Source organism: Glandiceps talaboti, chromosome 7 (genome assembly GCF_964340395.1).
Source record: "Glandiceps talaboti chromosome 7, keGlaTala1.1, whole genome shotgun sequence".
In the NCBI taxonomy this organism is placed as follows: domain Eukaryota; kingdom Metazoa; phylum Hemichordata; class Enteropneusta; family Spengelidae; genus Glandiceps; species Glandiceps talaboti.
In genome coordinates, this window is record NC_135555.1 from 11,265,631 (window position 1) to 11,288,930 (window position 23,300).

Genomic DNA, 23,300 nt, shown 5'->3' on the forward strand with positions numbered 1-23,300 from the left:
TGTGATCAAAAATGCCATTGCACAAAAATAGTGACAAATACACCCCCACCCCAGTATGATTTATGTCCAGTCTCTTGGCACGCTATAAGGTTATTCAGTCACGGTCTCAGTGGTGTAATTTTCCCCCGTACATGCGCAGTTAACATTTGCCAATATTCTTTTACCAGTGTCAATTATATTGTTATATTACGACCTGTTGTGAACCTGGGTAAACTGTCGGCTGTAGATGTTAACCAAAAATCAAGGTGGCTTTTCTCAGGAGTTTGCTGCCTCACAATATCACCCAGGTTGATATAGCTAAAACGATGTTGGCTTGAATTGTTGGCTTAGTGTTTCATGGGACATTACGTTTTTGAAACAAAGATACACACATTTCAACTCTATCTAGATTAACAATAACATAGACTCAATAAACACAACAGGTTCATTTGCCCAGCCACATTGAACACTTATAAGCATTGCTATTCATTCAGTCAAACTGCAGTAAAAACAGGCTTCTAATGAAAACATTACACGTCGTGGACTTGATGATTTTAATAGATTCAATCGTTTACAATCAACATTTCAACTTGACTACTTCTACATCCCCACTGTATATGGCACCTGGGTAATTGTTTCATTCGCATTAGAAGTTGTCTGAGGGTGTGTATTAAATGTCATGTTACATGAGTGAAACACAAAGCCTACATCATTTTAGCTATAACAGATGGTATTTTGCTAAAGCAATCACTCACCAAAAAATCACTTAGTATTTTCCGGACTTTCACAAAACTTGAAGCAGCTCCTGTTGGAATTGGCACAGTCTTGAAGAAGTGGCTAAAATGGGCATCAATTGACTTTGCCACTTCAGAGAAGGCAAGCTTTTTAAGTTGCACACTGCCAAGTATATCAATCCGGGATATCTCTATATTTATGACTGTGTGTAGGTTTCTTTCATTGGAGCTGTCATAGTGCGCAAGGCTGTCTAGTAAGATGAACACCGTGTAGCGGTGTAACTGTTTGTTTATTTGTTGTCATTGACGACACGTCCCAATAGAGCACTATATCATGGTCCAGCGCGCCCGCAACTTTGTGTCACTCCCAATTGTGTTATTCTGTATACGTACCTCTCCTATATATGCTTCACAACCCAATCAAAGCAAATAAACACACTATTAAACTTATTGGTAGGTCGCCAAGCTGTGACATGAGTGCAGGCCGGCCTTGTAATCTGCGCCACCAACTCTCTCTATATAAGTCTACTTTATTTATTGTTGTTGTTATTATTATTATTATTATTATTAATATTAATTTATTGTCAAATATTATAAAGTGTTATGTATGATAAACATTCTTTCAAATAATTTCAACTAGATATGTTTTAAACAAACACAACAGTGAAATTCGCAAAAACAACTAAACGAAAAAGAAACATTTCAACAACAAAAACTGAGCCCTACAACCCCTTCTCACTGTACATAAGACCACGCAGGAAAAACCAGACTAAAGTAACCTGGAAACCTGTACCCGACACATTATCTAGTGCACATCTGGGGAAAATTCCGATGTCTTCCTTACTGGCTTTAGTTCATAGATCTGAACTCCTCAGTAAAGGAGCAGCACTAACTAAATTGACATAAGGAGTACGTTCAAAACTAAAACAAATTGGCTGCACTGTGATGGGTTTTTGGATTGTATCACTAGCCCCATCTACACGGCACTAAAAATCCTACCTGAGGCAGGACCGGGTAGTTTGAAGCCCGTGTAGACGAAAACGCGTCCCAAACCTGTCCTGAAACCGTCCTGACTCAGGACACCTTCGAGATATTTCCTGAAACCCTCCTGACTTCGTCCTATGTACTGTCAGGACGGAGTCACCTGACTTCGTCCTATTATAGTACTGTCAGGACGGAGTCAGGAGGGAACGCGTGACATCTACGACATAACCTTCGTGAGTGTAGACACAAACCTATCCTACCTCAGTAGGACGACCTACGTCTAGACGGGACTACTGTCTTCAGAACGCATGATTTTTATGAAATTTGTGTAGGATGGGATGGAGAGCCTCAGAGTAAAAGTAATGTGGAATGTACTTATTGATTAAAAAATTTACATTTTATAATTAATAGAAAAATTAAAATTCGTCCTCGACCTCACAGAGACTACATATCCTATCATCACGGTCTACATTATTTCTCCTCCCCAATTCAATTTGAAGCCAATTCAATGTGCTGAACACCTAAAGCGTGCAACCATCATGCGATGTTGTCCAAATTTGCATTGATCACAGACAACTACTTTTTTTCGATGAAGTGATAATTTAAAGTTTCTGTTATATAAAAGTTTATCATAAGTGGATACATCACTGTGTCATTTCAAAAATAAAAATATTTTGAATCTACTAACCTTACAAAAATATTTACAAATAAATCGATATTTTCCGCATGTTTTTGCATTCCCAGAGTGAGTCTATACCAAGGGTACGGTGAGAGCGACTAATCCTGCTATCTTGTGAACTTGTCGGGTATAAGTATAATATACACTGGTGGAAAGATAAACAACGCAGCCCTGGCTTTTTGTTTTTGAAATTAAGTTTTTTGACCAAAGATGATATTATTTGACCTGAATCACACACCAGTGGTAAGATACACACGCAAATCCCCCCCCCCCCTCGACGTACTGCTGGAGGTGAGTTACGCTAATGTAACACTGATTTCTCATCTAGTGGTACAACGGTGAAGATCTCCACTGATGGTCTGCTGCATGCCTCTTCTGCAGGTACAGCGTATGCAGACTCGTCAGAGTTACGCGAGTGTACATACTCCGATGTAACACTGGGGTTGAGTTTAATATACGCTAATGTAACAGTATATTGTACATCAATGTACCGCTGTAGGTGAAGTGCTTCGAAAGTTACACCGCTCCAATGTTAGATTTACTCCAGTGTACATCACCGAGAGTACTTTCGATGTTACACGGACAAGTTGTCTACCGAAGTACCGCCCTCCCTGACGCGTTAATTAACCCCTCCTCCACCGAAGACAATTATATTGTTGATTATGTGAGAACGATGGCGTTATTTAATTTCTGAAAACGAAGTATATCATCGATTATTCTGAAGAGGGCGTACTACACGATAAAACTTTCCATGCCCTATGACCTAGAAAATGGCGACTTGAGTGATCATGATATCGATACTTGGGGAAGTGAAACTGGTAGACTGATTAGTTGTGATTGCTCCTCGTATATCAACCTAGTTCTGTTCGTTCGCATACAAAGAAAAAAGCTTTTGATGATGTGTTACAGCATGGGCAAATGTTCCCATTGACAAAGTACATGGATTCGACGCCAGACGACTCGAACTCGGAGTCAGATGTAGCAGCGAAGCCCTTGGTTCAATATCCGGAGGTAATAAAGCATTGTAGAACTTTCCTTTATTATTTTTTTTTAATTAACAAATATATTCCTGGGCATATTAATTACCTGTTTGTCTGTCACGGTTGGATCTGTTGACATTGTTAGATAACCTACAAATGATACAGATAGATTATCCTTCGACTTTGACCTCCGATTCACTCGCAAGGAGGCGTTACCCATGTTTACCCAGGATCTTTATATCCATAGTAAACTTAGTTTTTTTACATGTTGATTGTTGTTCACTTCCTCATTTTTTAATGAATTGTAATAACCACTGTGACACCCCTGCTATTGAACTTCAAATCATGCAGACAATGGCGAACAACGAGGGAGATTTGGATCAACTTGAAAACGGCAGTGGTGACCGTGTTAGTAGTGGCGGCGGCAACCCAGAAAAGAGTTTACGTTATCGACCAGGATCCAGACATGGTCATCCGCAAGAAGACGCCGCAAGTGTTACTACCACAGAATCAGACGAACCTACTGGATTCTTTACCAAGGGGCGGGATTATGAAAGTGCATACGTGAATCACAGATATACGAAAGCAGAGCGGAATATTTTGGCGACGTATGAGAGTTTGGACTACTTGCCACCACATAGCCAAGCTTATAAAAATTGGCTGAGGAAGCAGCCGGCTAGGTGAGTTTCTGAAATTCTATAGGACGGACGTGAAAAATATTTCAAACAAGTCTCAATACTCAATATCAACTTGGAAAACACTCACTTTGTTTGAATTAACATTCAGATACATATTGCAACAGTTTAGTTAAAGAAATTCATAAATTTATTAGCAAAATGTTGTTTACATTTTGAATTAGATCGAATTATATACTACTTGATATTTATTTTGAATTTTTAAAATTTTATTGAAACAACTTGATTATGTTTTTCTGCTTGCTAGAGTCTCTGTAACACAATAAAGTGCAAAATGTGTGTATGAATGGTCTGTTATAGTATGCCATAGGGAAGTGATTTATATAATGTATGAACTGAGTAAACAAAGTAATCACTGTCATATCCTATCTGTCTATACTCAAAATTCATCTCACTTCCCTACTACATATTTGTGCATGGTGACATTACAGTAATTGAGGGACAGATGATTGTACAGATTTGATATGATGTTTTTTGTGTTATATTATTGCCATAAAAAAGTTAACTTCAGTAATAATAATGTTATTTTTTTGTACAATGCTTTCCCACACTGTGCTCAAAACACTTTTACAATTATTTTTACCCCTGGTATGAACCTATAGCAGCACAGTAACCCTTTATACTTCCTCAACTCCCAGGGAAGCATACGATACATTGTAGCAACTATAAACACATAGGATTAAAACATTCACATTGTAACCTCTATTGAAAACATTTATCCCTTTTTCCACACAGGTTAGACTGGGATAGATGGGTAATGATGGGATTAATTGGTTTCACTGTAGGAATGATAGGTTTTCTAATGCATCAATTTATCGATGTCATTGCTGATTTCAAGTGGGACAAAGCAGAGGACTATATTCAGGTAAACAAGATACATACAAGTCTTTCAGAAAAAAGAAGAAGCTGACCACTAGAAATTTACAAATTAGTTAATTACTTAATATTCAAATTTATACAGCATATTCTTGACATATTTTATTGATTGATGGGCTAGTTAGTGGTTTGGTTGGTTGGTTGGTTGGTTGGTTGGTTCATTGATTGATTCGTGAGTGAATTTGTGGGTTGGTTGAATTAGTTAATTTATCATTTTTTTTTTATCAAGGGAAAATACTAGTATTCCTACTACTAGGTGGAAATGTGTGTTCCCCATTGATATCACCAGGGTACCCCACTTGAATTATACTATAGTACGTTGTATGAACATTTGTGCAAGTTTTAGCCAAAACACTGGTTAAGCATAATAAGTAGATAAGTGAGTCAGTCAGTGAGAGATAGAGATAGAGACTCAGTGCTAATGGATGAATGGAGAGTTTGTGAGAAAACAAATGACAACATGGCTGACAAAATAACCAGTGGAAAAAAATAGAAAGCATCAAAATTTATCATTCAATTGGTAGACTTTCAGCTGAAAACCTGAATGATATCAATTCAATACTGATGACTGAAATAATGAATAGATGTTTTATTCATTAAATGTTCAATATCAAATTATTTAGGGTTCTGTATAGTGATGACCATGATAATAGATTTCAGGCATATTTGCACTAGAGAGTACTATCATATATATATACATACATAATTATTTCTGATTATTTTTCAGGGTGGAGAGACGTTGATAGCCTGGGGTTTTGTTCTTGGTTACAGTCTTCTTTTTGTATTGGCTGCTTCATTGCCTGTTGTTGTAAGTTGATATAAAATGATGAGCCTCAGCCCATCACTACATAATACCATATGTAGTTTAATATGTTATTCAATCAATATAGATTCCATCAGTCATTGTTATTATTTTGCTAGGGTTCTCATAGAGTTTAGGGGTGGGTAGGTAGTAGTGTAAAATCTGATTTTTTCTAATAATTTTTATTTTATTTTATTTTATTTTATTTTATTTTATTTTATTTTATTTTATTTTTTTTTTTTGGGGGGGGGGGGGTAACCTTAGTAAGGCTTGATAAACGCATAGTGAAACAAAATAAAATTAAAATATTGTTTATTGGTGTAAAGTGATTAAGTAATTTTGGAAGAACCAAACCAGGGAAGGGATTTCTGTTTATTTAATTTTGATTTAAAAGGTTTGATAAAGTCCACAAATTTAAAACCTTGAACATTTAAAATCCAAATAAAAACTTCTGTTATAATTTGTAGAGTACCAAGAACAAGCTTTCATTATGGGGTGTTTTGGGTGATTTAAGTTACTCCGATTTTCAAAGAAATTGGTCTCCAAGGCACATTTTCTCATTAATAGCAGTAGAAATTCTCTTATTTGATGGTTACTGTAAGTATCATTGTCTATTCTATTTTGTAGTATCTCCGACCATCGGCTTCCGGGTCAGGTATTCCGGAACTAATTGGCTACTTAAACGGAACACTCGTACGAAATATATTTAATGTGAAAACTTTACTGGTCAAGGTTTGGTCGTGTATTTGTGCTGTTGGTAGTGGTATGCCAGTAGGACCTGAAGGACCTATGATACATATTGGGTATGTCAATATTCTTCAAAGACTTGTAGACAACTTTGCATAGGAGATTTCTTATTGATAATTTGATAAACCTAGTTTATTGGATGGTCATCTTTGAAAAGCAGCCATCATTGAATAGACCTTTCAATAAATAAATAGCAGCCATCTTTGAATAGACCTTTCTGTAATAGCAGCCATCTTTGAATAGACCTTTCCATAATAGTAGCCATCTTTGAATAGACCTTCCCATAGTGACAGCCTTCTTTGAATAGATCTTTCTATAATTTCCAATCATCTTTGTATAGACCTTTCCATAATTTCCATCTTTGTATAGACCGTTCCGTAATTTACTGCCATCTTTGAATAGACCAATCCAATATTTTGATACTTTCTTTTAATAGATCTCTATGATTTTGTAGCCATCTTTGAATAGATATCTCTGTAGTTTTGTAGCCAGCTTTGAATAGACCTTTCCATATTTTTTGTTATTAATTGTCATGTTATTTTCTGTCTTACAGAGCATTGGTTGGAGCAGGTCTTAGTCAGTTTAAATCTGAAACATTGGGGTTCAATTTACCCTATTTTACCAGATTCAGAAACTCTGAAGATAGGTAAGTCATCATCCAGGTATAATTATCAGACTTTTGATAATATAGGTCTGACGGGGGAAAGAGCATGATGCTCGGAAAGGGGTTTGTTAAAGGGGCCAGAGAGGATACTTTCCAGAGAAGGGAAGGTCTGAAAGGGGTTGGTTGTAGTGGACCAGAGAGCTGATCAGATTTTGTGAAAGTGGTTTGTGTGAAGGGGGACTGAGAAGTGATGCTTTGAAAGGGGTTGGACAGAAATATTTAAATATTGTATTTTGCAATGATTTGAATACTTATGTATATGATAGATTAGTCACAGGGCCCATCATAAATTACCAAAGTTCCAGTGCTGGTAAAGGTCCTTGAAAAATCAGAGAAAATCTCAATTATCATTTTGCATTCTGAAAAAAAAAATGAAATTTATGAATATGTCAGCCAAATCTTAGATTTCCCATTGGCAGAATTCTTTTCTTTTTTTTTTGCTAACTGTAGGAAATTTTATATCTGAGCTAGAGCTCAAAACTAGAAATTGTATGTACCTCTGTTTATTTACTATTACAGGCGTAATTTTATCTCGGCTGGAGCTGCTGCAGGAGTAGCGTCAGCCTTTGGTGCTCCGGTTGGTGGATTGTTATTTTCCATGGAAGAGGTGTCGTCATTTTGGAATCTGAAACTGTCATGGATGACTTTTTTCTGTTGTATTATTTCAACGTTTACAACTGATCTGTTTGACTCGGCATTCACTGCGTTTCATTACACTGGAAACTTTGGCATGTTTAGTGCCGAGAAAAATATCATGTTTCAGGTAATTCATCAATTATCATTCAATCAATCAATTTATCAATCACTAGATCAATCATTCAATCAACCAACCAATCTATCAATCAATTGCTCACTCACTCAACCACAGAGCCAAACAACCAACCAACCAATCAATCAATCAATCAACTAACCAATCACTCAACCAATCAATCAATCAATCAATCAATCAATCAAGTAGTATAAAATTCAAAACACTATTTTTATTGACAGTGTAACACAATAACCAACCGTATCCATGGTAATCATTGTGATTGATAAGGTTTGGGAACCTCAGTATAAACAGAGAGGGATAAAGCAGGTGAAACTGACATAATTTCCTATATTGCACCATAATATTGTTTTGAAACCCAGGTAAAGTTAGTGGGAAACCCTGGGTAGATTTGATTTTACACCCTTACCACACGCAACAAAAATACTGATAGGAAACCTGGTAAAATGACTGGGGTACATAGATTTTATGTACTTACTGAAGCTGCCAAAAAAAACACCCCCATATATATTTTATAACAAGTGTACAATGAATGATTATGTTTTCACAGAATTAGCTTTAACATATGTATATTGTATTTGTTTATATTAAATTATCATTTCATTTTCTTTTCTTTTTAAAGAAGTACTTTCATGTGTGCATTTCCTTATTTATTTATTTATTTATTTATTTTTTCAAAATATGATGTAATAGATTTGTATGAACAATATTTGTTCCCATCTAATGAATTTATCCTGATAATTTCCTTTCCTTGCCAAAATATTTACTGTAAACTGACGTCTGAAACTATTTTGCTGAGTGTAGCATTTTTTTTGTTTTTCAGGTCAGAAAAGGGTTGGATGTAAACATTTTACTGTTTATTCCCACTGTTGTTTTGGGTATCATGGGTGGCCTCTTGGGGGCGCTGTTTGTATTTATCAACCTAAAACTTGCAAGGTTGAGAAGACTGGTTATGAGAAAGTTATCACAGTCTTGGATCCAAAATATAGCCAGGTGGATTGAACCTTGTATAATTATTGTGAGTATAAAATACAGTTCAATCTTTGAAGCTAGTTGGTAGCATTTTCACCACTCAAGTCTGAAAAGAAGCATCGGGGCACATTCAATTTGCACAATCATAATCATTATTTATTGATCGCAATCATGATTTTGTGTGTTTTCTTTACAACCTTGTTTCCAAAAATGATGTCAGATTAATCAAAATCATGATTGTGCAACATCAAATGCACCCTAAAATATATTCCAGTTATCAGAAAGACAAAAGATTTGTATATTTTGGCCACTAGGTGTACTGTTTGTAGGCAGCTATTGGACCAAAAGTGAGGACCACTATAGTTGGGTACTAATCGTGTTTGTCAAAAACAATCATCCTTTCCCAGTGTTTCATAGCAAAATTAAGTTGCATTTCTATCCAGTCAAAACATTCAGAAAAAATAGTCCATCCAAATATGTGATAGGACTTCAATATAGTGCTTCCTTTATACAACTATTGACTAAGATCCCTTTTTCACCAAGAGATATATTTTGACTTTTACAGATTTTATTTGCAACTCTGTCCGTCTTCTTGCCAGCTGCCTTTCCATGCAGTCCCTTTACATGTTATACTCAGGGTGAAAAACAAGCGTGAGTAGTCAGTTTTATTTTACTTACTAAAATCAAGATTTTGTTCATCTCATCATAGCAAACCTTACTAGTGACTAGCAGACTGCACTGTACAATATTTTAATTGCCAAGCGTAAAAGTCAGAGAGAGAGTTGTGGGTAAAATGTTGCCCAGTGTAACACACCAATGGAAAGTCACAAATTCCTCTCGCCAGACTTGAAGCATACTTGTGATACATACAGTGGATACTTACCAAAATATGCACCTGTTAGGATGTGGTTGTTACGTGAAGGATGAATCTAGTAATTATTATTATCATAATTATCATGTAATATTCTCATTATATTTGCTGTATTCAAGAATTACTTCACCTTTTTTCACTTCGAAACATTCCTGAACAGACCGAGGGGCTATAGTCCAAGCTGCATATCAACTCCTACAGAAATACAACCAGAACCAACTGTCCGAGTTTACAGCTGTCCACCAGGCATCATATTTGAAAACGAGACTTCTATGTGGTCCAATCTAACTTTTAATGAATGTAAGTATTCAAATTAAGGTGTACACCTGGTTTGTTATTCTGATTGGCCAATCAACCTTTTTGTGATATTTAAAACAATATGCATTACTTGATGAAGCCATTAACCAAGCAATTGGGGTTTCACATTTAAACAATGTTTATTATACCCATCTTGCTTGCTCACCAAGTCAGGTTTGTAGCACTTGAACGGTTAATGGGGGATAACCGTCATGGTAAATTAAGATGGTAGGTGTTATGTATTGAGTTGAACCAACCCAATCACAGAATCAGACTGATTGTTGGGGGTTCAATGAATTTTTGAAGTAATGCCAAGCATATAAACATTTTGGGACTTTGAAGTTCAGTGAAAAAGGCATATTGAGATGAATTGAAATCCACCATGCTTTTCCCAACAAAGGACGTTGTGAAAGTGACATCATACATTCCTAATTTTGAAGGTGTTCCTGAACCCAAGTTTTCCAGCTGTTCAATGTGTTTAGTTCAATGTTCATTGTGTATATGTTTCATAGTTCATAACTGACTGTTGCATATTATATCATAGTGTACATGACATATCATTGTATATCAGGTCCAGGGAATTCATCCATGTTGATACGTCGAGGTAATTCATTATACTGTAAATACAGTAGATGTAAGTATAGTATCTATACAGTGGAACATCAAAACAAAGATTTTATACCATCGTCACCTAACATATGTAAATCTATTAAATCTTAGAAGTGTGACATTTTTTAACTAAATTATAAAACCTCTATCTTGTCATCCTTATTATTTGCTAGGTAGAGATTATTGCATTATTTGTAACACTAACACTAAGCTTCTTGATTTTGATTGAGAATGGATTGGAGTTTTGTAGAACAAAGTAACAGCGAAAGTATAAAACTTCTATTTCCTAGGCGCATACTTGTTTGTTACTCAACTTGTTTTTTTTTCCACTTTCCCGCTTTATAAGCTAACTTGATATCAGCTTTGATTTCCATTGAGTTTCCAATTATTCAATGGCTAGTAAACCAAGAACAAGTGGCATCAACAGAATTGTTCAGAGCATTTCACTAACCACTTATAGTAACACTCAAAGCATTTAATATATACAGGGGCACATTGTGTAACTTTTATGGTCAGGGTTACTTTTGTGTCATATTGAAGTATCTTTATGATATTATATTAAATATGTTGAATCATTTCTAGAAATTATTATTACATAAATTATGTACCTGTGATTACTTGGCACTAGAGTGCACATGCATACTAGTGGTATTTGCACTGCAGGGCAATATCAAAAACATTATTACATACACATATGCAAATGATATGCAAATGAGTGCATGGAATCAAGTTTTTGCATAGATTAATTTTTACTGCAGTTTGCTGTTTCGAATAAATATATGTGATAATAACAGAACCCTGTGCTGCATGAGTTCCAGTGTGGGTACTCAGGGGTATTTGCACTTGCGCTTGCAGTGTTTTCTGCTGCACTTTCACTCACTATGCTAATGAAAGTATGGCCACAGAGAAAGTGAAGTACACTCATGCAAATACTTTGAGTATGCCACACTTGCAGTCACATACCCGTGCCATGGGGCTTGATCATTTTACATCTCTCATCAGATATGTGTGTCAAATAAATATGATATTTTTGTTATCAATATATCATAAAAAATACTGCAGTGAGTGTCTCTTGTTTTTCATTTCTCTTGATGCATATTTAACAACGTTTTAGCTCCCTGAATTGACCCAGATTTTCTTCAAAATAAGTTATAATATGTGTCCTTATTGTGTACTAAGATCAGTTGAAAAGTGGATCTTGGTTACAGAGTATGCCACTTTGAGTTATTTCCTTATCAGCTTTGAACTGTAGACAGTATAGGCAGAAACAGTTGCACTTCTAACATTTACAACTTCCATACTGGACTGTCAAGATACAACATGCCATGTCACGCTATCAGCTTGAGAAGCGAGGCAGTGTACTAATACGGCTAAACAACATGATGTATCTTGCAATCTAGCTACTTCCATACATAATTAGTAACATTTTTCTTTTGCAGCATAATAATAATAATAATAATGTTGGTTTCTTATATAGCGCTTTCCCACTCCGTGCTCAAAGCGCTTTACAATTATTACCCCTGGCTCGGATCAGAACAGCACAACGGCCCTTTAGTCTTCCTCAACTCCCCGGGGAGCATACAATCCATTGCAGCCATTTAAGCGCATAGGATTAAAGCCTTCACATTGCAACCTACATCTTACCAGGTCCCCAGTTATACAGCTGGGTTGACTGAGGCACAGTCGTGGTTCAAATCTTGCCCAAGGACTTTAGCCACTCAGAAACAAACAGCAGGCAGCGACGGGGCTCGAACCTGCAACCTGTAGATTCCAAGCCGGTCACGCTAACCATTCACCCATCATGACTCCATAAACACTCTAATGTTACACTACATACACTGACTTATACTAACTCTTTTATAATGTATGTATTCCAATACATTTTATAATGTCGACAAGAACTATTGCCAGTGTGCCTTTATCGTTATAAGAAACTTTTCCATGATCTATAAACATAGGCACACAAGACATATACCGTGCCCTGCCTTCAATGTGATAACAATTTCACCCTAGAGAGTAAAGCCTCTCAACAACAATTTTATTAACTTTATATTGTGATCTAAAATCCCTAACCCTAATGTCACACTACAGTCTTTATCATTTTGCCCCAAGTTCTGAAATGAGCTATATGGTAATACATGCAAAATAAATAGCAAATATTGAATCTTTTCAAATAACGATGTGTGTTCTTAAGAAGAATTAACTCGTACAAGTTGGTGTAAATTTCCAACAGACACTTAACACATTCCAGTGTTATCAGTACTCTAATACAAGATACTAGTATTTATCATTTCTGAGAATGGCACATTACATTTATGAACATTGCAGATATCAGTTCAGATTCAACGGAGAGATTTAAAAATAACAGAATATTTGGTTCTTTTGATGGACATTTGCTGATGTGAATTCTTTAATTTTTGTTTATTTATAGTGGCAACTCTGATGTTTGTAACTGGAGAGGAAGCAATAGGTCATTTGTTCTCAAGAGAAACACATTTGGAATTTGGTTATGCCTCACTGTGTACTATGTTGGTAGTCTACTATCCGTTAGCTTGCTGGACAGCTGGTACTGCAATGTCTACAGGATTAGTAGTACCCATGCTGTAAGTCAGACAATCAATAAATACAGAGTAATTACTGCATGGACTAGACAGACAGACAGACAGACAGACAGACAGACAGACACACAGTGATTGCATGCATCATGAATATATGCATGCATGCATACCTACCCACTTACTTACCTGCTTACCTACCTACCTACTGGTACATATATGACTTGCGTAAGTATACACACACTCGCACACTCACAAGCATGCATGTGTGCACATGTGCACAAAAACACTATCATACATATTACATAGTTTGATCAATCTTAATGTAAATGTCTTTTGTGCTTAGTAGATCTGTGTGAATGTGTTGCTGTTTAATATAACGTCTTGGCTTCGCTTATTTTCATTAGTTTGATGGGGGCATTATTTAATGTAAAGGTCCATTGTGCTTATTTTCATTAGTTTGATAGGGTAAACAGTTTCTTGTAAAGGTTTCTTCTGTTTATTTTGATCAGTTTGATTGGTGCATTGTATGGCCGCATCATTGGTGTAGTGATGATTTCCTTGTTTGGTGTACAAACAGACGAATATTGGGCTTGGATGGATCCTGGTGCTATGGCATTGATTGGTGCAGCGTCATTCTTTGGCGGAGTGTCAAGATTAACCATGTCACTCACTGTTATCATGGTATGAGTGATATGAACTTTGAACTTTGACCTTCCTTTGCTTGTTTTGGTTTCTCTTCATTCATGTAAAATGAAAAGATTTACAAGAGAACATTTGATGAGGCATGTACTACATGACCCCCTAAGTGCTCATTACATTTGATGAGGCATGTACTACATGACCCCCTAAGTGCTTATTACACTTTGCACCCAATTCAAATAGATTGTTTCACTTCAACATATTCATGACTGCTGACTCCCTTGAGACAATATGTGTCCATAGCAAAGACCTAGACTGAACAGTGAATTAGGAACAAGTATCAAAGTGAGTTTCTCGGCAATTTCACAGAAACATGTCTGCAGACTCCAATCAGGCAATGCATGTCCATAGCAAGGACTGCCATAGTCTAGCTGCTCAGTAGACCTCGGATGTTCTTCCGATACAATAAGACACACGACCGAACATCGCTATCGAGGATGGAACATCCAAGGTCTCACTGCAAACTTCGTTCGCTTATCGTATCGGAAGAAAGCCCGAACGTCTAGCAGCAAGACTAGGACTGCCACTGAACAATGACAATCAGGAACCAGTTTCAATTCATCTTTCTCAGCAAATATTCATAATATAAGTGTCATAAAATCATGCTGAGACTCACCTCCAGAAGCCAAAGTTTTTTAAAAATGTCTTTATTTCCCACCCTTGAATGGATTATAGTGTTATGAAGTGTTAATACATGTTCTGAAATACTAATTATAAATACTGTTGGATAAAAGTTGTTATTGTTTCTCAAAATATCCAAAGTAATGCACTTTTAAAATAAATTAAATGCATTTTACAGTCGCAAAGTGTTTATAATAAATGAAGTCAATTTTCAACAATTTGTTTTCTCTGATTTCAGATGGAGATTACAAATGACATTCAGTTTCTGTTGCCAATTATGGTGGCCATAGTAGTTTCAAAGTGGGTTGGTGATTTCTTTACTCATCCAATCTATCACTCCATCTTAGAGTTCAAGTGCATTCCTTTCCTGGACCATGAACCTGTTATTTATGATGACCAACACAAAGCGTAAGTCAAATTAATCGTCGGTTTATCTATATCAAATGAAGTTATGTTGCAATCTGCAAAAACTAAACTAGTGCATTTGTCTCAAAATGAAGTGAGCCATGGAAATACTTCACGCAAAGACAGAATTAGGTAGAAACAACAACATAACTTATGCAAAAACAACAGCGAGTGCCTTTGATGTAGGTTCAGGTGACACTTTTATCAGTTCGTTTATATATGTGGAAGTTATAATGTAACTGAAACAGTCAGACTTTATTCTTATAATCTGTAGGAGTATTCTATCAAAATATAGTGGTATTTATACTTTGATAAGTTACCACCACTAAATTATCTTGTATGTTTTGCATAAAACTTGTCCCATTCTTGCTTTAATAGCACAAGCAAGCAAACACACCAGTCCTGTATTTTTTTTCAATGGGTTGTATCATATCATATATTTTGATAGTGAATTCATAACTTTATTGCCCCAAGAAGGAGATGAAATACACCCATTTGTGGGTAACAGTGATCATGTTTCCCCTCCCCTTTAATGATCTAGTTTCCCTTTCTGCCACAAAGTACACTGTATGTCAATCAGTAACTGACAGTTGTCTGGTAGCTTGCATACATAGTTATTGAATACCTATTACCTGGCCTACACAAGGTATAAAAAGTGATATTTTATGTACACGAATAATATTTATATGTTAGGTTGACTGTTTTTGTGGCAATGGAATTTAATATCCACACTTTCTTTTAATCTTTTATCTTGTTTGCTACCCCATACAGTGTTAATTTGGAACTCCACTTAGCCAAAGATGCTATGGTTTCCCCAGTGTTAGTTGTACATCCCAGAGAGACAGCGTATAATCTTGCACATTTATTGAAAGACACAGTACATGGTGGCTTTCCAGTCGTCAAAAGTGATGAAAATGGTGGCAACCGGTTCCTTGGTTTGATCACAAGGACAGAATTATGTGTTCTGTTGAAAAGCGAAGATTTATTTGAAAGTGCTCAAGAACCTAGTGATGACACACCTGATGTGACCCCACTAGAATATCAACAGGTATCTTATGATATAAGGGTGACCCTTTTTTTTCATAAAATCATTGTGTTGGTTCGTTGGTTAAAATGAAACAGAAAATATGACAAAAAAAGGACGTGTAGATGTTGGTGATATTTTCAGTTCATAATCATATAGTAATTAATAGTCCAGATGCCTTTAACCAATACCAGTGCAAGTCAGAAGACTACATTTGGCTCATTAAACCTCCCAAATTTCAACAAAAAATAACTATTTTCATCCAGAAAAACATTTTTGTTGTCACCATCTTACTTTCAATGACTTAGTATATTTTCTTATATAATATACATTTATTGTTCTCATTTTGGTCAAATTCAAGGCCAGGTCATACAAAAGCAGAAAATTAAATAAGGCTACCACAATGCATGTTATGATTTATCAAGTAATTTTGACATATTGCACATAACAAAGATAGTACTTCAGATAAATTAAAGGTAGAATTCACTTCAAGGACCAATTTCCTCGAAAATCAAAAGTTCTTGAACTATCTCCAAACTTTTTCCATACACAAGCTTGTGCCAGGTCCTCTTTAAATATGAAAAGACAATTTAGGGTTTCTGTCTTATTTTCATGGAAATGAACAGTCTGTTGAACACAGTATTCAGTGGCCATGTTGAATTCCGAAATGGTTTAATTTTGTCGTCACATTTTTAAAAAAATTGTATGGTGACCCCTTGATGCTTTTCTTGATTTTAACTTAGTATAGTTTTGAGTTTTCTTGAACACAGTGTAAGAATTTTATTTCCGAGGCACATATTATTTAACAATCAATTATTTAACAACTTTTTTTGGAAAGATAGGGACACCTTTTCACAGGATGACTTTTACTTATATATATGTTTTTCCTACACAGATTATTGTTGACAAGATACCAGCTGATATGGGTGAAGTTTTAGACAGAATTTGTACAGATCCCAAGTATCAAGAACTTTATGTCAATTTGGTAAGGTTTGCATTGTTTTGTCATTCTCAGATTAGTAGTTTCAGTAGTCCAGTTATTGAAGTTCCAGACACTTTGCATGAAAGGATTGCCAACCCCCCACCCCCACCCCACCCCCAAGATTGCATAATTTGGCCACTAGGGTTGCTACTTGGAAGAGGTGTTTTGATATGCTATATTTAGGTTAAACAAAAAAATTATTACTTTGGTCGTGAAGAGGGCCATTCGGAAAAGACACTTTCATCGGAAGTGCATCACAGTACAATTATAGTTGAAGCCTTGTTTAAAATGATAGGATTTCCTTGTCCTTTGGTTAAGGCTAAAGTTGATAATATTCACACATAGCCTGAATTAGATTCACCATATAGAAACATTTTAATTATTTTGAAAACTAACATTATTACACAACTTAAAGGGGACAAATACTTGTGAATTCTTATTATTTAATTAAACTTGGATGTTAAATGAGATGAAATATATGTGGTTTATTCGGTTTCACTTATTAGTGCAGAGTTAGTATTGATGCAGACATAGTGACCTACGGGTATTGCTAGCCTAGGGAACATATTTTTGACAACTTGTATCATTATATCATTACAATAACATAACAATGTTCAACATGTCGACAACATGTTCAATGGAAGTTGCCTAGCAAGGCCCATAGGTCACTTCTGCCCAAATTGAGATTATGGTGGCTCCATACTGACAAGTGATCATGAAAGTGAGTGAAACCAATACATTTTATGTCTTTCAACAGCCATAGTGAATTTACAAGGTATCCTCTCCCTTTGATATCAGAATGTAACAATAAATGTCATGACTTTGTCTTGCAGGCTCCTTATTATAACCAATCAGCTCCATGTGTTCAGGACAACTTCTCACTTCATCGTACTTACATTATTTATCGTACATTGGGACTGAGACATCTCACTGTGGTGGATCGTCACAACCAGGTGGTTGGTTTCTTAACGCGGAAAGATCTAATGGGATTCAAATTAGAAGAAACACTTGCCGAATTGATCTCAGAAAATCGACAATTAAGTCAACCAACAGTAGAAATGTCTGCCATGGATGCATAGACAAAGAGACTTTGGAAAATTGACAGACTGAGTGTGCCCTGACTTGCAATGTGGCTGCATATAGACAAGGAGATAAGGGAAAACTGACAGTGTGCCCTGATCATGATGTGCAGCGTTTTTAGGGGAAGAATATTAAGAATATCTCTTCTTACAATGTTGACTGGACCATACTCTTGTTTTGCAGATTTCAATACATTCAGACTAAGAATAATAACATTTAAATATTCTCTATATTTTATACATACATAGATTGGTCATGTATACAGGTACTGACACACTCATACACACAAGTACAAATGTACATACATGACATTGGTACTGTACACATATTGAGGCTATCATAGGAACATCTCTATTATTCATTTACTTCCATAGGGTAACATTTCTGACCTATTGATGAGGAACACAAGTCTGGGGTTTTTTTTAAGTAGATAACTTGTCTGGGGTATGTGTTTCCATTTACATAAAAATCTTGTCATAACTACAGGGTTTAAAGGTCATATTTGTCAAGAAAGCAGAACAAGTGAGTTAGATTATTCATCCATGAGTATGTGGTCATTTATACCATGCACAAGCCAAGTTGCACGAGCCAAGTTGAACAACAAAATATGGAATTTATACCATGGTTTCTCTACGTCACTACAACACACATCTATGACACAACAGCATGTGTCTATGTCACTGGTCCTGCTGTGTTCGAAATATGAGTCAAAACATTCAAAATTACCATTACTTTCTCCGATTTTTCTTTCATATTACTGGCACTGGTATAATTATGTTATTCTCCAACATTTTTCTTGAATCAGCTAGAAAATACTCATGACCTAAGTCTAGCATTAGTGACAAAGCCCCCTTAGGCGACTTGTATTTTCCTTGGCTGAATGAAGAAAAATATTGAGGAATAACAATCCATTACTTTCTGATTTATTAGGAAGAATATTTGAATTTTTGTTACCCTGAAAAGTATCACCAACAAGTGGCTTTATGAAGAATGCCACTCTAGGAAACACACGTATTTTCATAAACATTGGGGCAGGAGATTCATTTCATGATTTCACATCACTGAATTTTTGCCCAGTTGGCAAGAAATACCAAATTTAAACTCTTATTCACCTCTGTTGTCCTGCCATTGTTACACTGTTGCCTCGTGTTTTTTTTTTTTTTTTTTTTTTGTTGTTTTGTTTTGTTTTTTTGGTTTTTTTTTTTTGGGGGGGGGGGCAGGCATACATATTGATTAGATGAACAATGAATAATCATGAATCACAAGTGCTTTATTCCTTCACGTAGTCATGAATATGCATTGCTCAGCTAATTAATATTCATGCTGATAACACCCATGATGCAGCAGTGTATTACTGAAAGAACAATAGAGGTGATAAAAAAAGGTTCAATTTTGTGTTTCTTGGCAACCAAGTGATAATTATGTGACACGAAATCATGAAATGATTCTCCAGAACCTAAAATGTAAAATGTAAAAACATGAAATTCCTTTATTTCCAGGAGTTATGTTTCCCTTCAATGGTGTAAACACCAGGACAACAGGAGTCACCGCATGCAACATTTTTTCTCAAGAATCTTAAGCTTTATCAATATTTTACTCGTAAATGACCACCAGATACTGCATGGTGAAAACTCTATAGGATAATAATAGACTGACAATTTATTTCCTTTCAACAAAATGATGAACCAACAAATATCTGTGATCATTTCAAAAACACCAGTAACAAGCTTTGATTTGGCAAAATTTAGAAGCTAGTTTGATTTTCAAACAAGTTGGTTCCCAGGTAAAAGTGCATTATCCTATCTTCAGAGAGACTGGTACGAATATTGTACATTTTGTAGACTTTTCTCTGCAAGTGTGTACTTTTTATTACTTGTCAAGATCCTTCAAAGTATTCGAAATATAAATGCAATTTCACCTTTGCGTTAGCGAGACTGTGCATAGACTCTGAAATAAACTGTAATTTACATATTTAAAAGAATCAGTAATTTATCAAATGCATGTGCAAGGTTTTCAATAGGAGAGAGAGAGAGAGAGAGAGAGAGAGAGAGAGAGAGAGAGAGAGAGAGAGAGAGAGAGAGAGAGAGAGAGAGAGAGAGAGAGAGAGAGAGAGGAGAGAGAAGAGAGGGGGGGGGAGACAGGCAGAAGCTACATTTCATGCTGTATACATCGTTTGCAAGGTGAACTATACATATATACCACACATAATGACCTCGTTCGCGCTCGTGTATGCTAATTTCACCATCTAGTATTATATATTTTAACTAGTATAATTAATTTTAATGTCAGTGCAATAAGTACATCTTTTCAGTTGTGCAGCAAAATTAAAAATAGGTAGGTAGGTCGGAATTGTTATGTTATTTTTCTTTAAATTTTTATTACTGCGACCCCAAGATAAGATACTCGTCGGTCACAATATTTCCATGAGAGTTTGATGGGTGTAAAAGAAGTAAATGAAGACAACTATAGTTAAGTTGACGAACACTCTAAGCAGAGTGCAATTGTACTGTTATAGCCTAATTTCTCTATTAAATATTTTTTTTCTTAAAAGTGACCAAAGATGAGGCAAAGTCATGAAGCTGTACATTGAAATAGAAATAAATAGTTACCATTTTACCTTTTTGTGTAGGGCTGGCGGGTGTACACTAGGGTCAGTAGGGTTATCGGATCGAAACACACTATTTTTTAGCACAACTGAACTGATAAGGTTCAGTAGTGCTATAAGCATCGGTAAGTGTCAGTCTGTCTGTCTGTCTGTCTGACTGTCTGTCTGTGCTTGCGTGCTTGTGTGTGTGTGTAAACAACTTAAAGTCAAAACCGCTGGACCAAATGCTATGATATTTGATGGGTATATTACCTTTGGTGTCTAGTTTGGGATTTGTTCAAATCAAAATTATCGTACACTGGTGTGTGATTTGGGTAAAATAATATCATTTTTGGTCAAAAATCTTAAATTCAAAAATTATTTAGGAGATTGGTCTTAAATTTGATGGTATCGTGCTTAGGGTGTGTAGATTAGGATTTGTTCATGATTCCTTCAGTAATATGCAAATTAAGGCTAAAGATGTGTCTTTTTGGTCAAAAATTTAATTCCAAAATTACTGAGCAGACTGGGTTGAATGGGGATGCATAGATGAAGAAATATAATGATCTCATCAGCGATATGCAAATTAGATGTACAAAAAATGTGAATTTTGGTCAAAACCTTATATTTCAAAAAGTTCTTGGTCAATGAGACTGAAACTTGTTGAGATGTTTATAAAAGTGTTACTCTGCAGATTTTGTTGGAAACATTTTGACACACTTTGAACAACCAGATGCCAGTATATTTTGCTAAAATAACAACATCATCTGGTAGGTAAGTGAGTAAACATTCAAAAGATGTATGCAAATATCCATAGCAACCATGACCACGCCCATAGTAACACCCAAACGATGGTGAAATTTACAAAGGTAACAAGGATTCTTAGGCAAGTGAACATTAAAAAAGTGTATGCAAAAAATACCTAGCAACAAGACCACGCCCGTAACGACAGTCAAATGCGTATGTTACAACTATTTGTAAACAAATATGCCCAATTTCAAGCCCCTGTGGTAGTACAACAAAACATGATAAAGGTGTCAATAAATATTGTTGTTACTACAGGTGTACCTTGGCCCTTGCAGGGGTGGTCTGTTCAAAACACTATTATCTCTAATAATTCTCAAAAATGATACAAAATTGAACAATACAATCATTTGTCCAACATTTCGACTCAAAACTCAGTCACAGATTATATATATATATATATATATATATATATATATATATATATATATATATATATATATATATATGTATATATATAAAAGTGATAACACGGTGTCTTTTAATAGTTCACAACAACAGATAGATATAGTTACAGAACTAACACAATTTTTTACTGATGTTCATTAATATTCATAAGCATAGTAAAATGAGGGCAGAAATAAAAGACAAGTTGCGGGCGCGCTGGACCATGATGTAATGCTCTATTGGTGTCGTCAGTGACAGCAAATAAACAAACAGCGCTACACCGGCTATACGATGCAAATCTTATGACAGTCTTGCTCACCATGACAGCCATAATCAAATAAACGTACACACAGTGATAAATATATAAATATCCCGGATTGATATACTTGACAGTGTGCAACTTAAAAAGCTTGCCTTCTGTGAAGTGACGAGTTGATGTAAATCCTGGCAACTTCGATTCTTCAAGACAATCCCAACTGGAACTGCTTCGAGTTTCTTTGAAAGTCCAGAAAATATACTAAGTGATTTCATTTGGTAAGTGCCATTGCTTTTAGCAAAATTTCATCATTTATCAACCCGGATGATATTGTGAGGCAGCAAACCCCTGAAAAAAAACACCTTGGTTTTTGGTTAGCATCTACAACCGGCAGTTTACTCAAGGTTTTAATATTTCAAACTGACCGATAGAGTTTTATGTGTTAGTACGATAGTATAGTGATTCTTAAGTTCTAGTTGTAAACTATCTCGACAGGTCGTAATATTACTATGACATTTACACTGGTAAAAGAATACTGGCAATTGTTTGCTGCGCAAGTACCTGGAAAAATAATAATCTTACAGTGCGCTAAAGATTGGACACAAATCATACTGGGTTGGTTGGGAGTTGTCACTATTTTGGGGGGGCAATAACATTTTTGATTACATATTTGCAATGACAGAGGATGGCCATGGGGTTGGGGGTGAGTAATTTTGTGTAAGGTCTTGGGGAGGAAATAGCCATCTTTACAAGGCACTGGACTCGCCCCTTATAATGTGGACGTGTTAAGTCCCCAACAAAAATTTTGGTTTACAAAATGTACACGGCTCTGTGTTTAATTCCCTGTCAGAATTTAAAATCGCACACTTTCTTTCCAATTCACGTGAATCATTTACACAACACAACACAACACAACACAACACAACACAACACAACACAACACAACACAACACAACACAGCGAAGTGTAAATGAATAGCTCACGGCTGAATGTATTTGAGTGGAAAAAATATAATTCTAAACCTTACTTATAAACTACTTTCAAAGATAACGAAACGGTCAATGGAGACTGTTGTTTTGACCATAAACGTTGGTCGAGAGAGATTTACCCAACGACTATGTTCCGACGTTTTTGAGTCAACTTAGATGTCAATTTTCGCCATGAAACACACAGATACAACAGTCAGATTTACGTGGTGGGTTTAAAATCAGTCGGTGAGGTGGTTATAAATCTTCACAGTGT

At 35.7% G+C, this 23,300-nt stretch overlaps 2 protein-coding genes across 2 annotated transcripts in view; both read left to right on the forward strand.

Moving 5' to 3' along the window:
- Window positions 1–3,383: 3,383 nt before the first annotated feature.
- Window positions 3,384–18,058, forward strand: LOC144438197 (chloride channel protein C-like). The gene is made up of 16 exons (XM_078127240.1): window positions 3,384–3,387; window positions 3,708–4,036; window positions 4,787–4,916; window positions 5,655–5,735; window positions 6,357–6,532; window positions 7,030–7,122; window positions 7,660–7,903; window positions 8,733–8,927; window positions 9,447–9,532; window positions 9,913–10,052; window positions 13,090–13,261; window positions 13,726–13,897; window positions 14,775–14,944; window positions 15,713–15,989; window positions 16,861–16,950; window positions 17,781–18,058. Exons 2-16 carry the CDS (start codon window positions 3,711–3,713, stop codon window positions 18,024–18,026), a joined length of 2,598 nt encoding a protein of 865 aa, XP_077983366.1. The 5' UTR covers window positions 3,384–3,387; window positions 3,708–3,710; the 3' UTR covers window positions 18,027–18,058.
- A 4,144-nt stretch (window positions 18,059–22,202) lies between these two features.
- Window positions 22,203–23,300, forward strand: part of LOC144437929 (lamin-B1-like) — a 25,513-nt gene continuing 24,415 nt past the window's right edge. Inside the window, exon 1 of the mRNA XM_078126963.1 lies at window positions 22,203–22,336. The gene's annotated coding sequence lies outside the window, so the exon portion shown is untranslated. The remainder of the gene's footprint in view (window positions 22,337–23,300) is intronic.

What these genes read in the sequence shown, in the direction of transcription:
- LOC144438197 (XM_078127240.1), top strand. Translation starts at nt 3,711, where the DNA reads ATGGCGAACAACGAGGGAGATTTGGATCAACTTGAAAACGGCAGTGGT. An exon ending in CTGCTTCATTGCCTGTTGTT is followed by an intron (nt 5,736 to 6,356) that starts GTAAGTTGATAT and finishes TCTATTTTGTAG; the next exon opens with TATCTCCGACCATCGGCTTC. An exon ending in TTCAGAAACTCTGAAGATAG is followed by an intron (nt 7,123 to 7,659) that starts GTAAGTCATCAT and finishes TTACTATTACAG; the next exon opens with GCGTAATTTTATCTCGGCTG.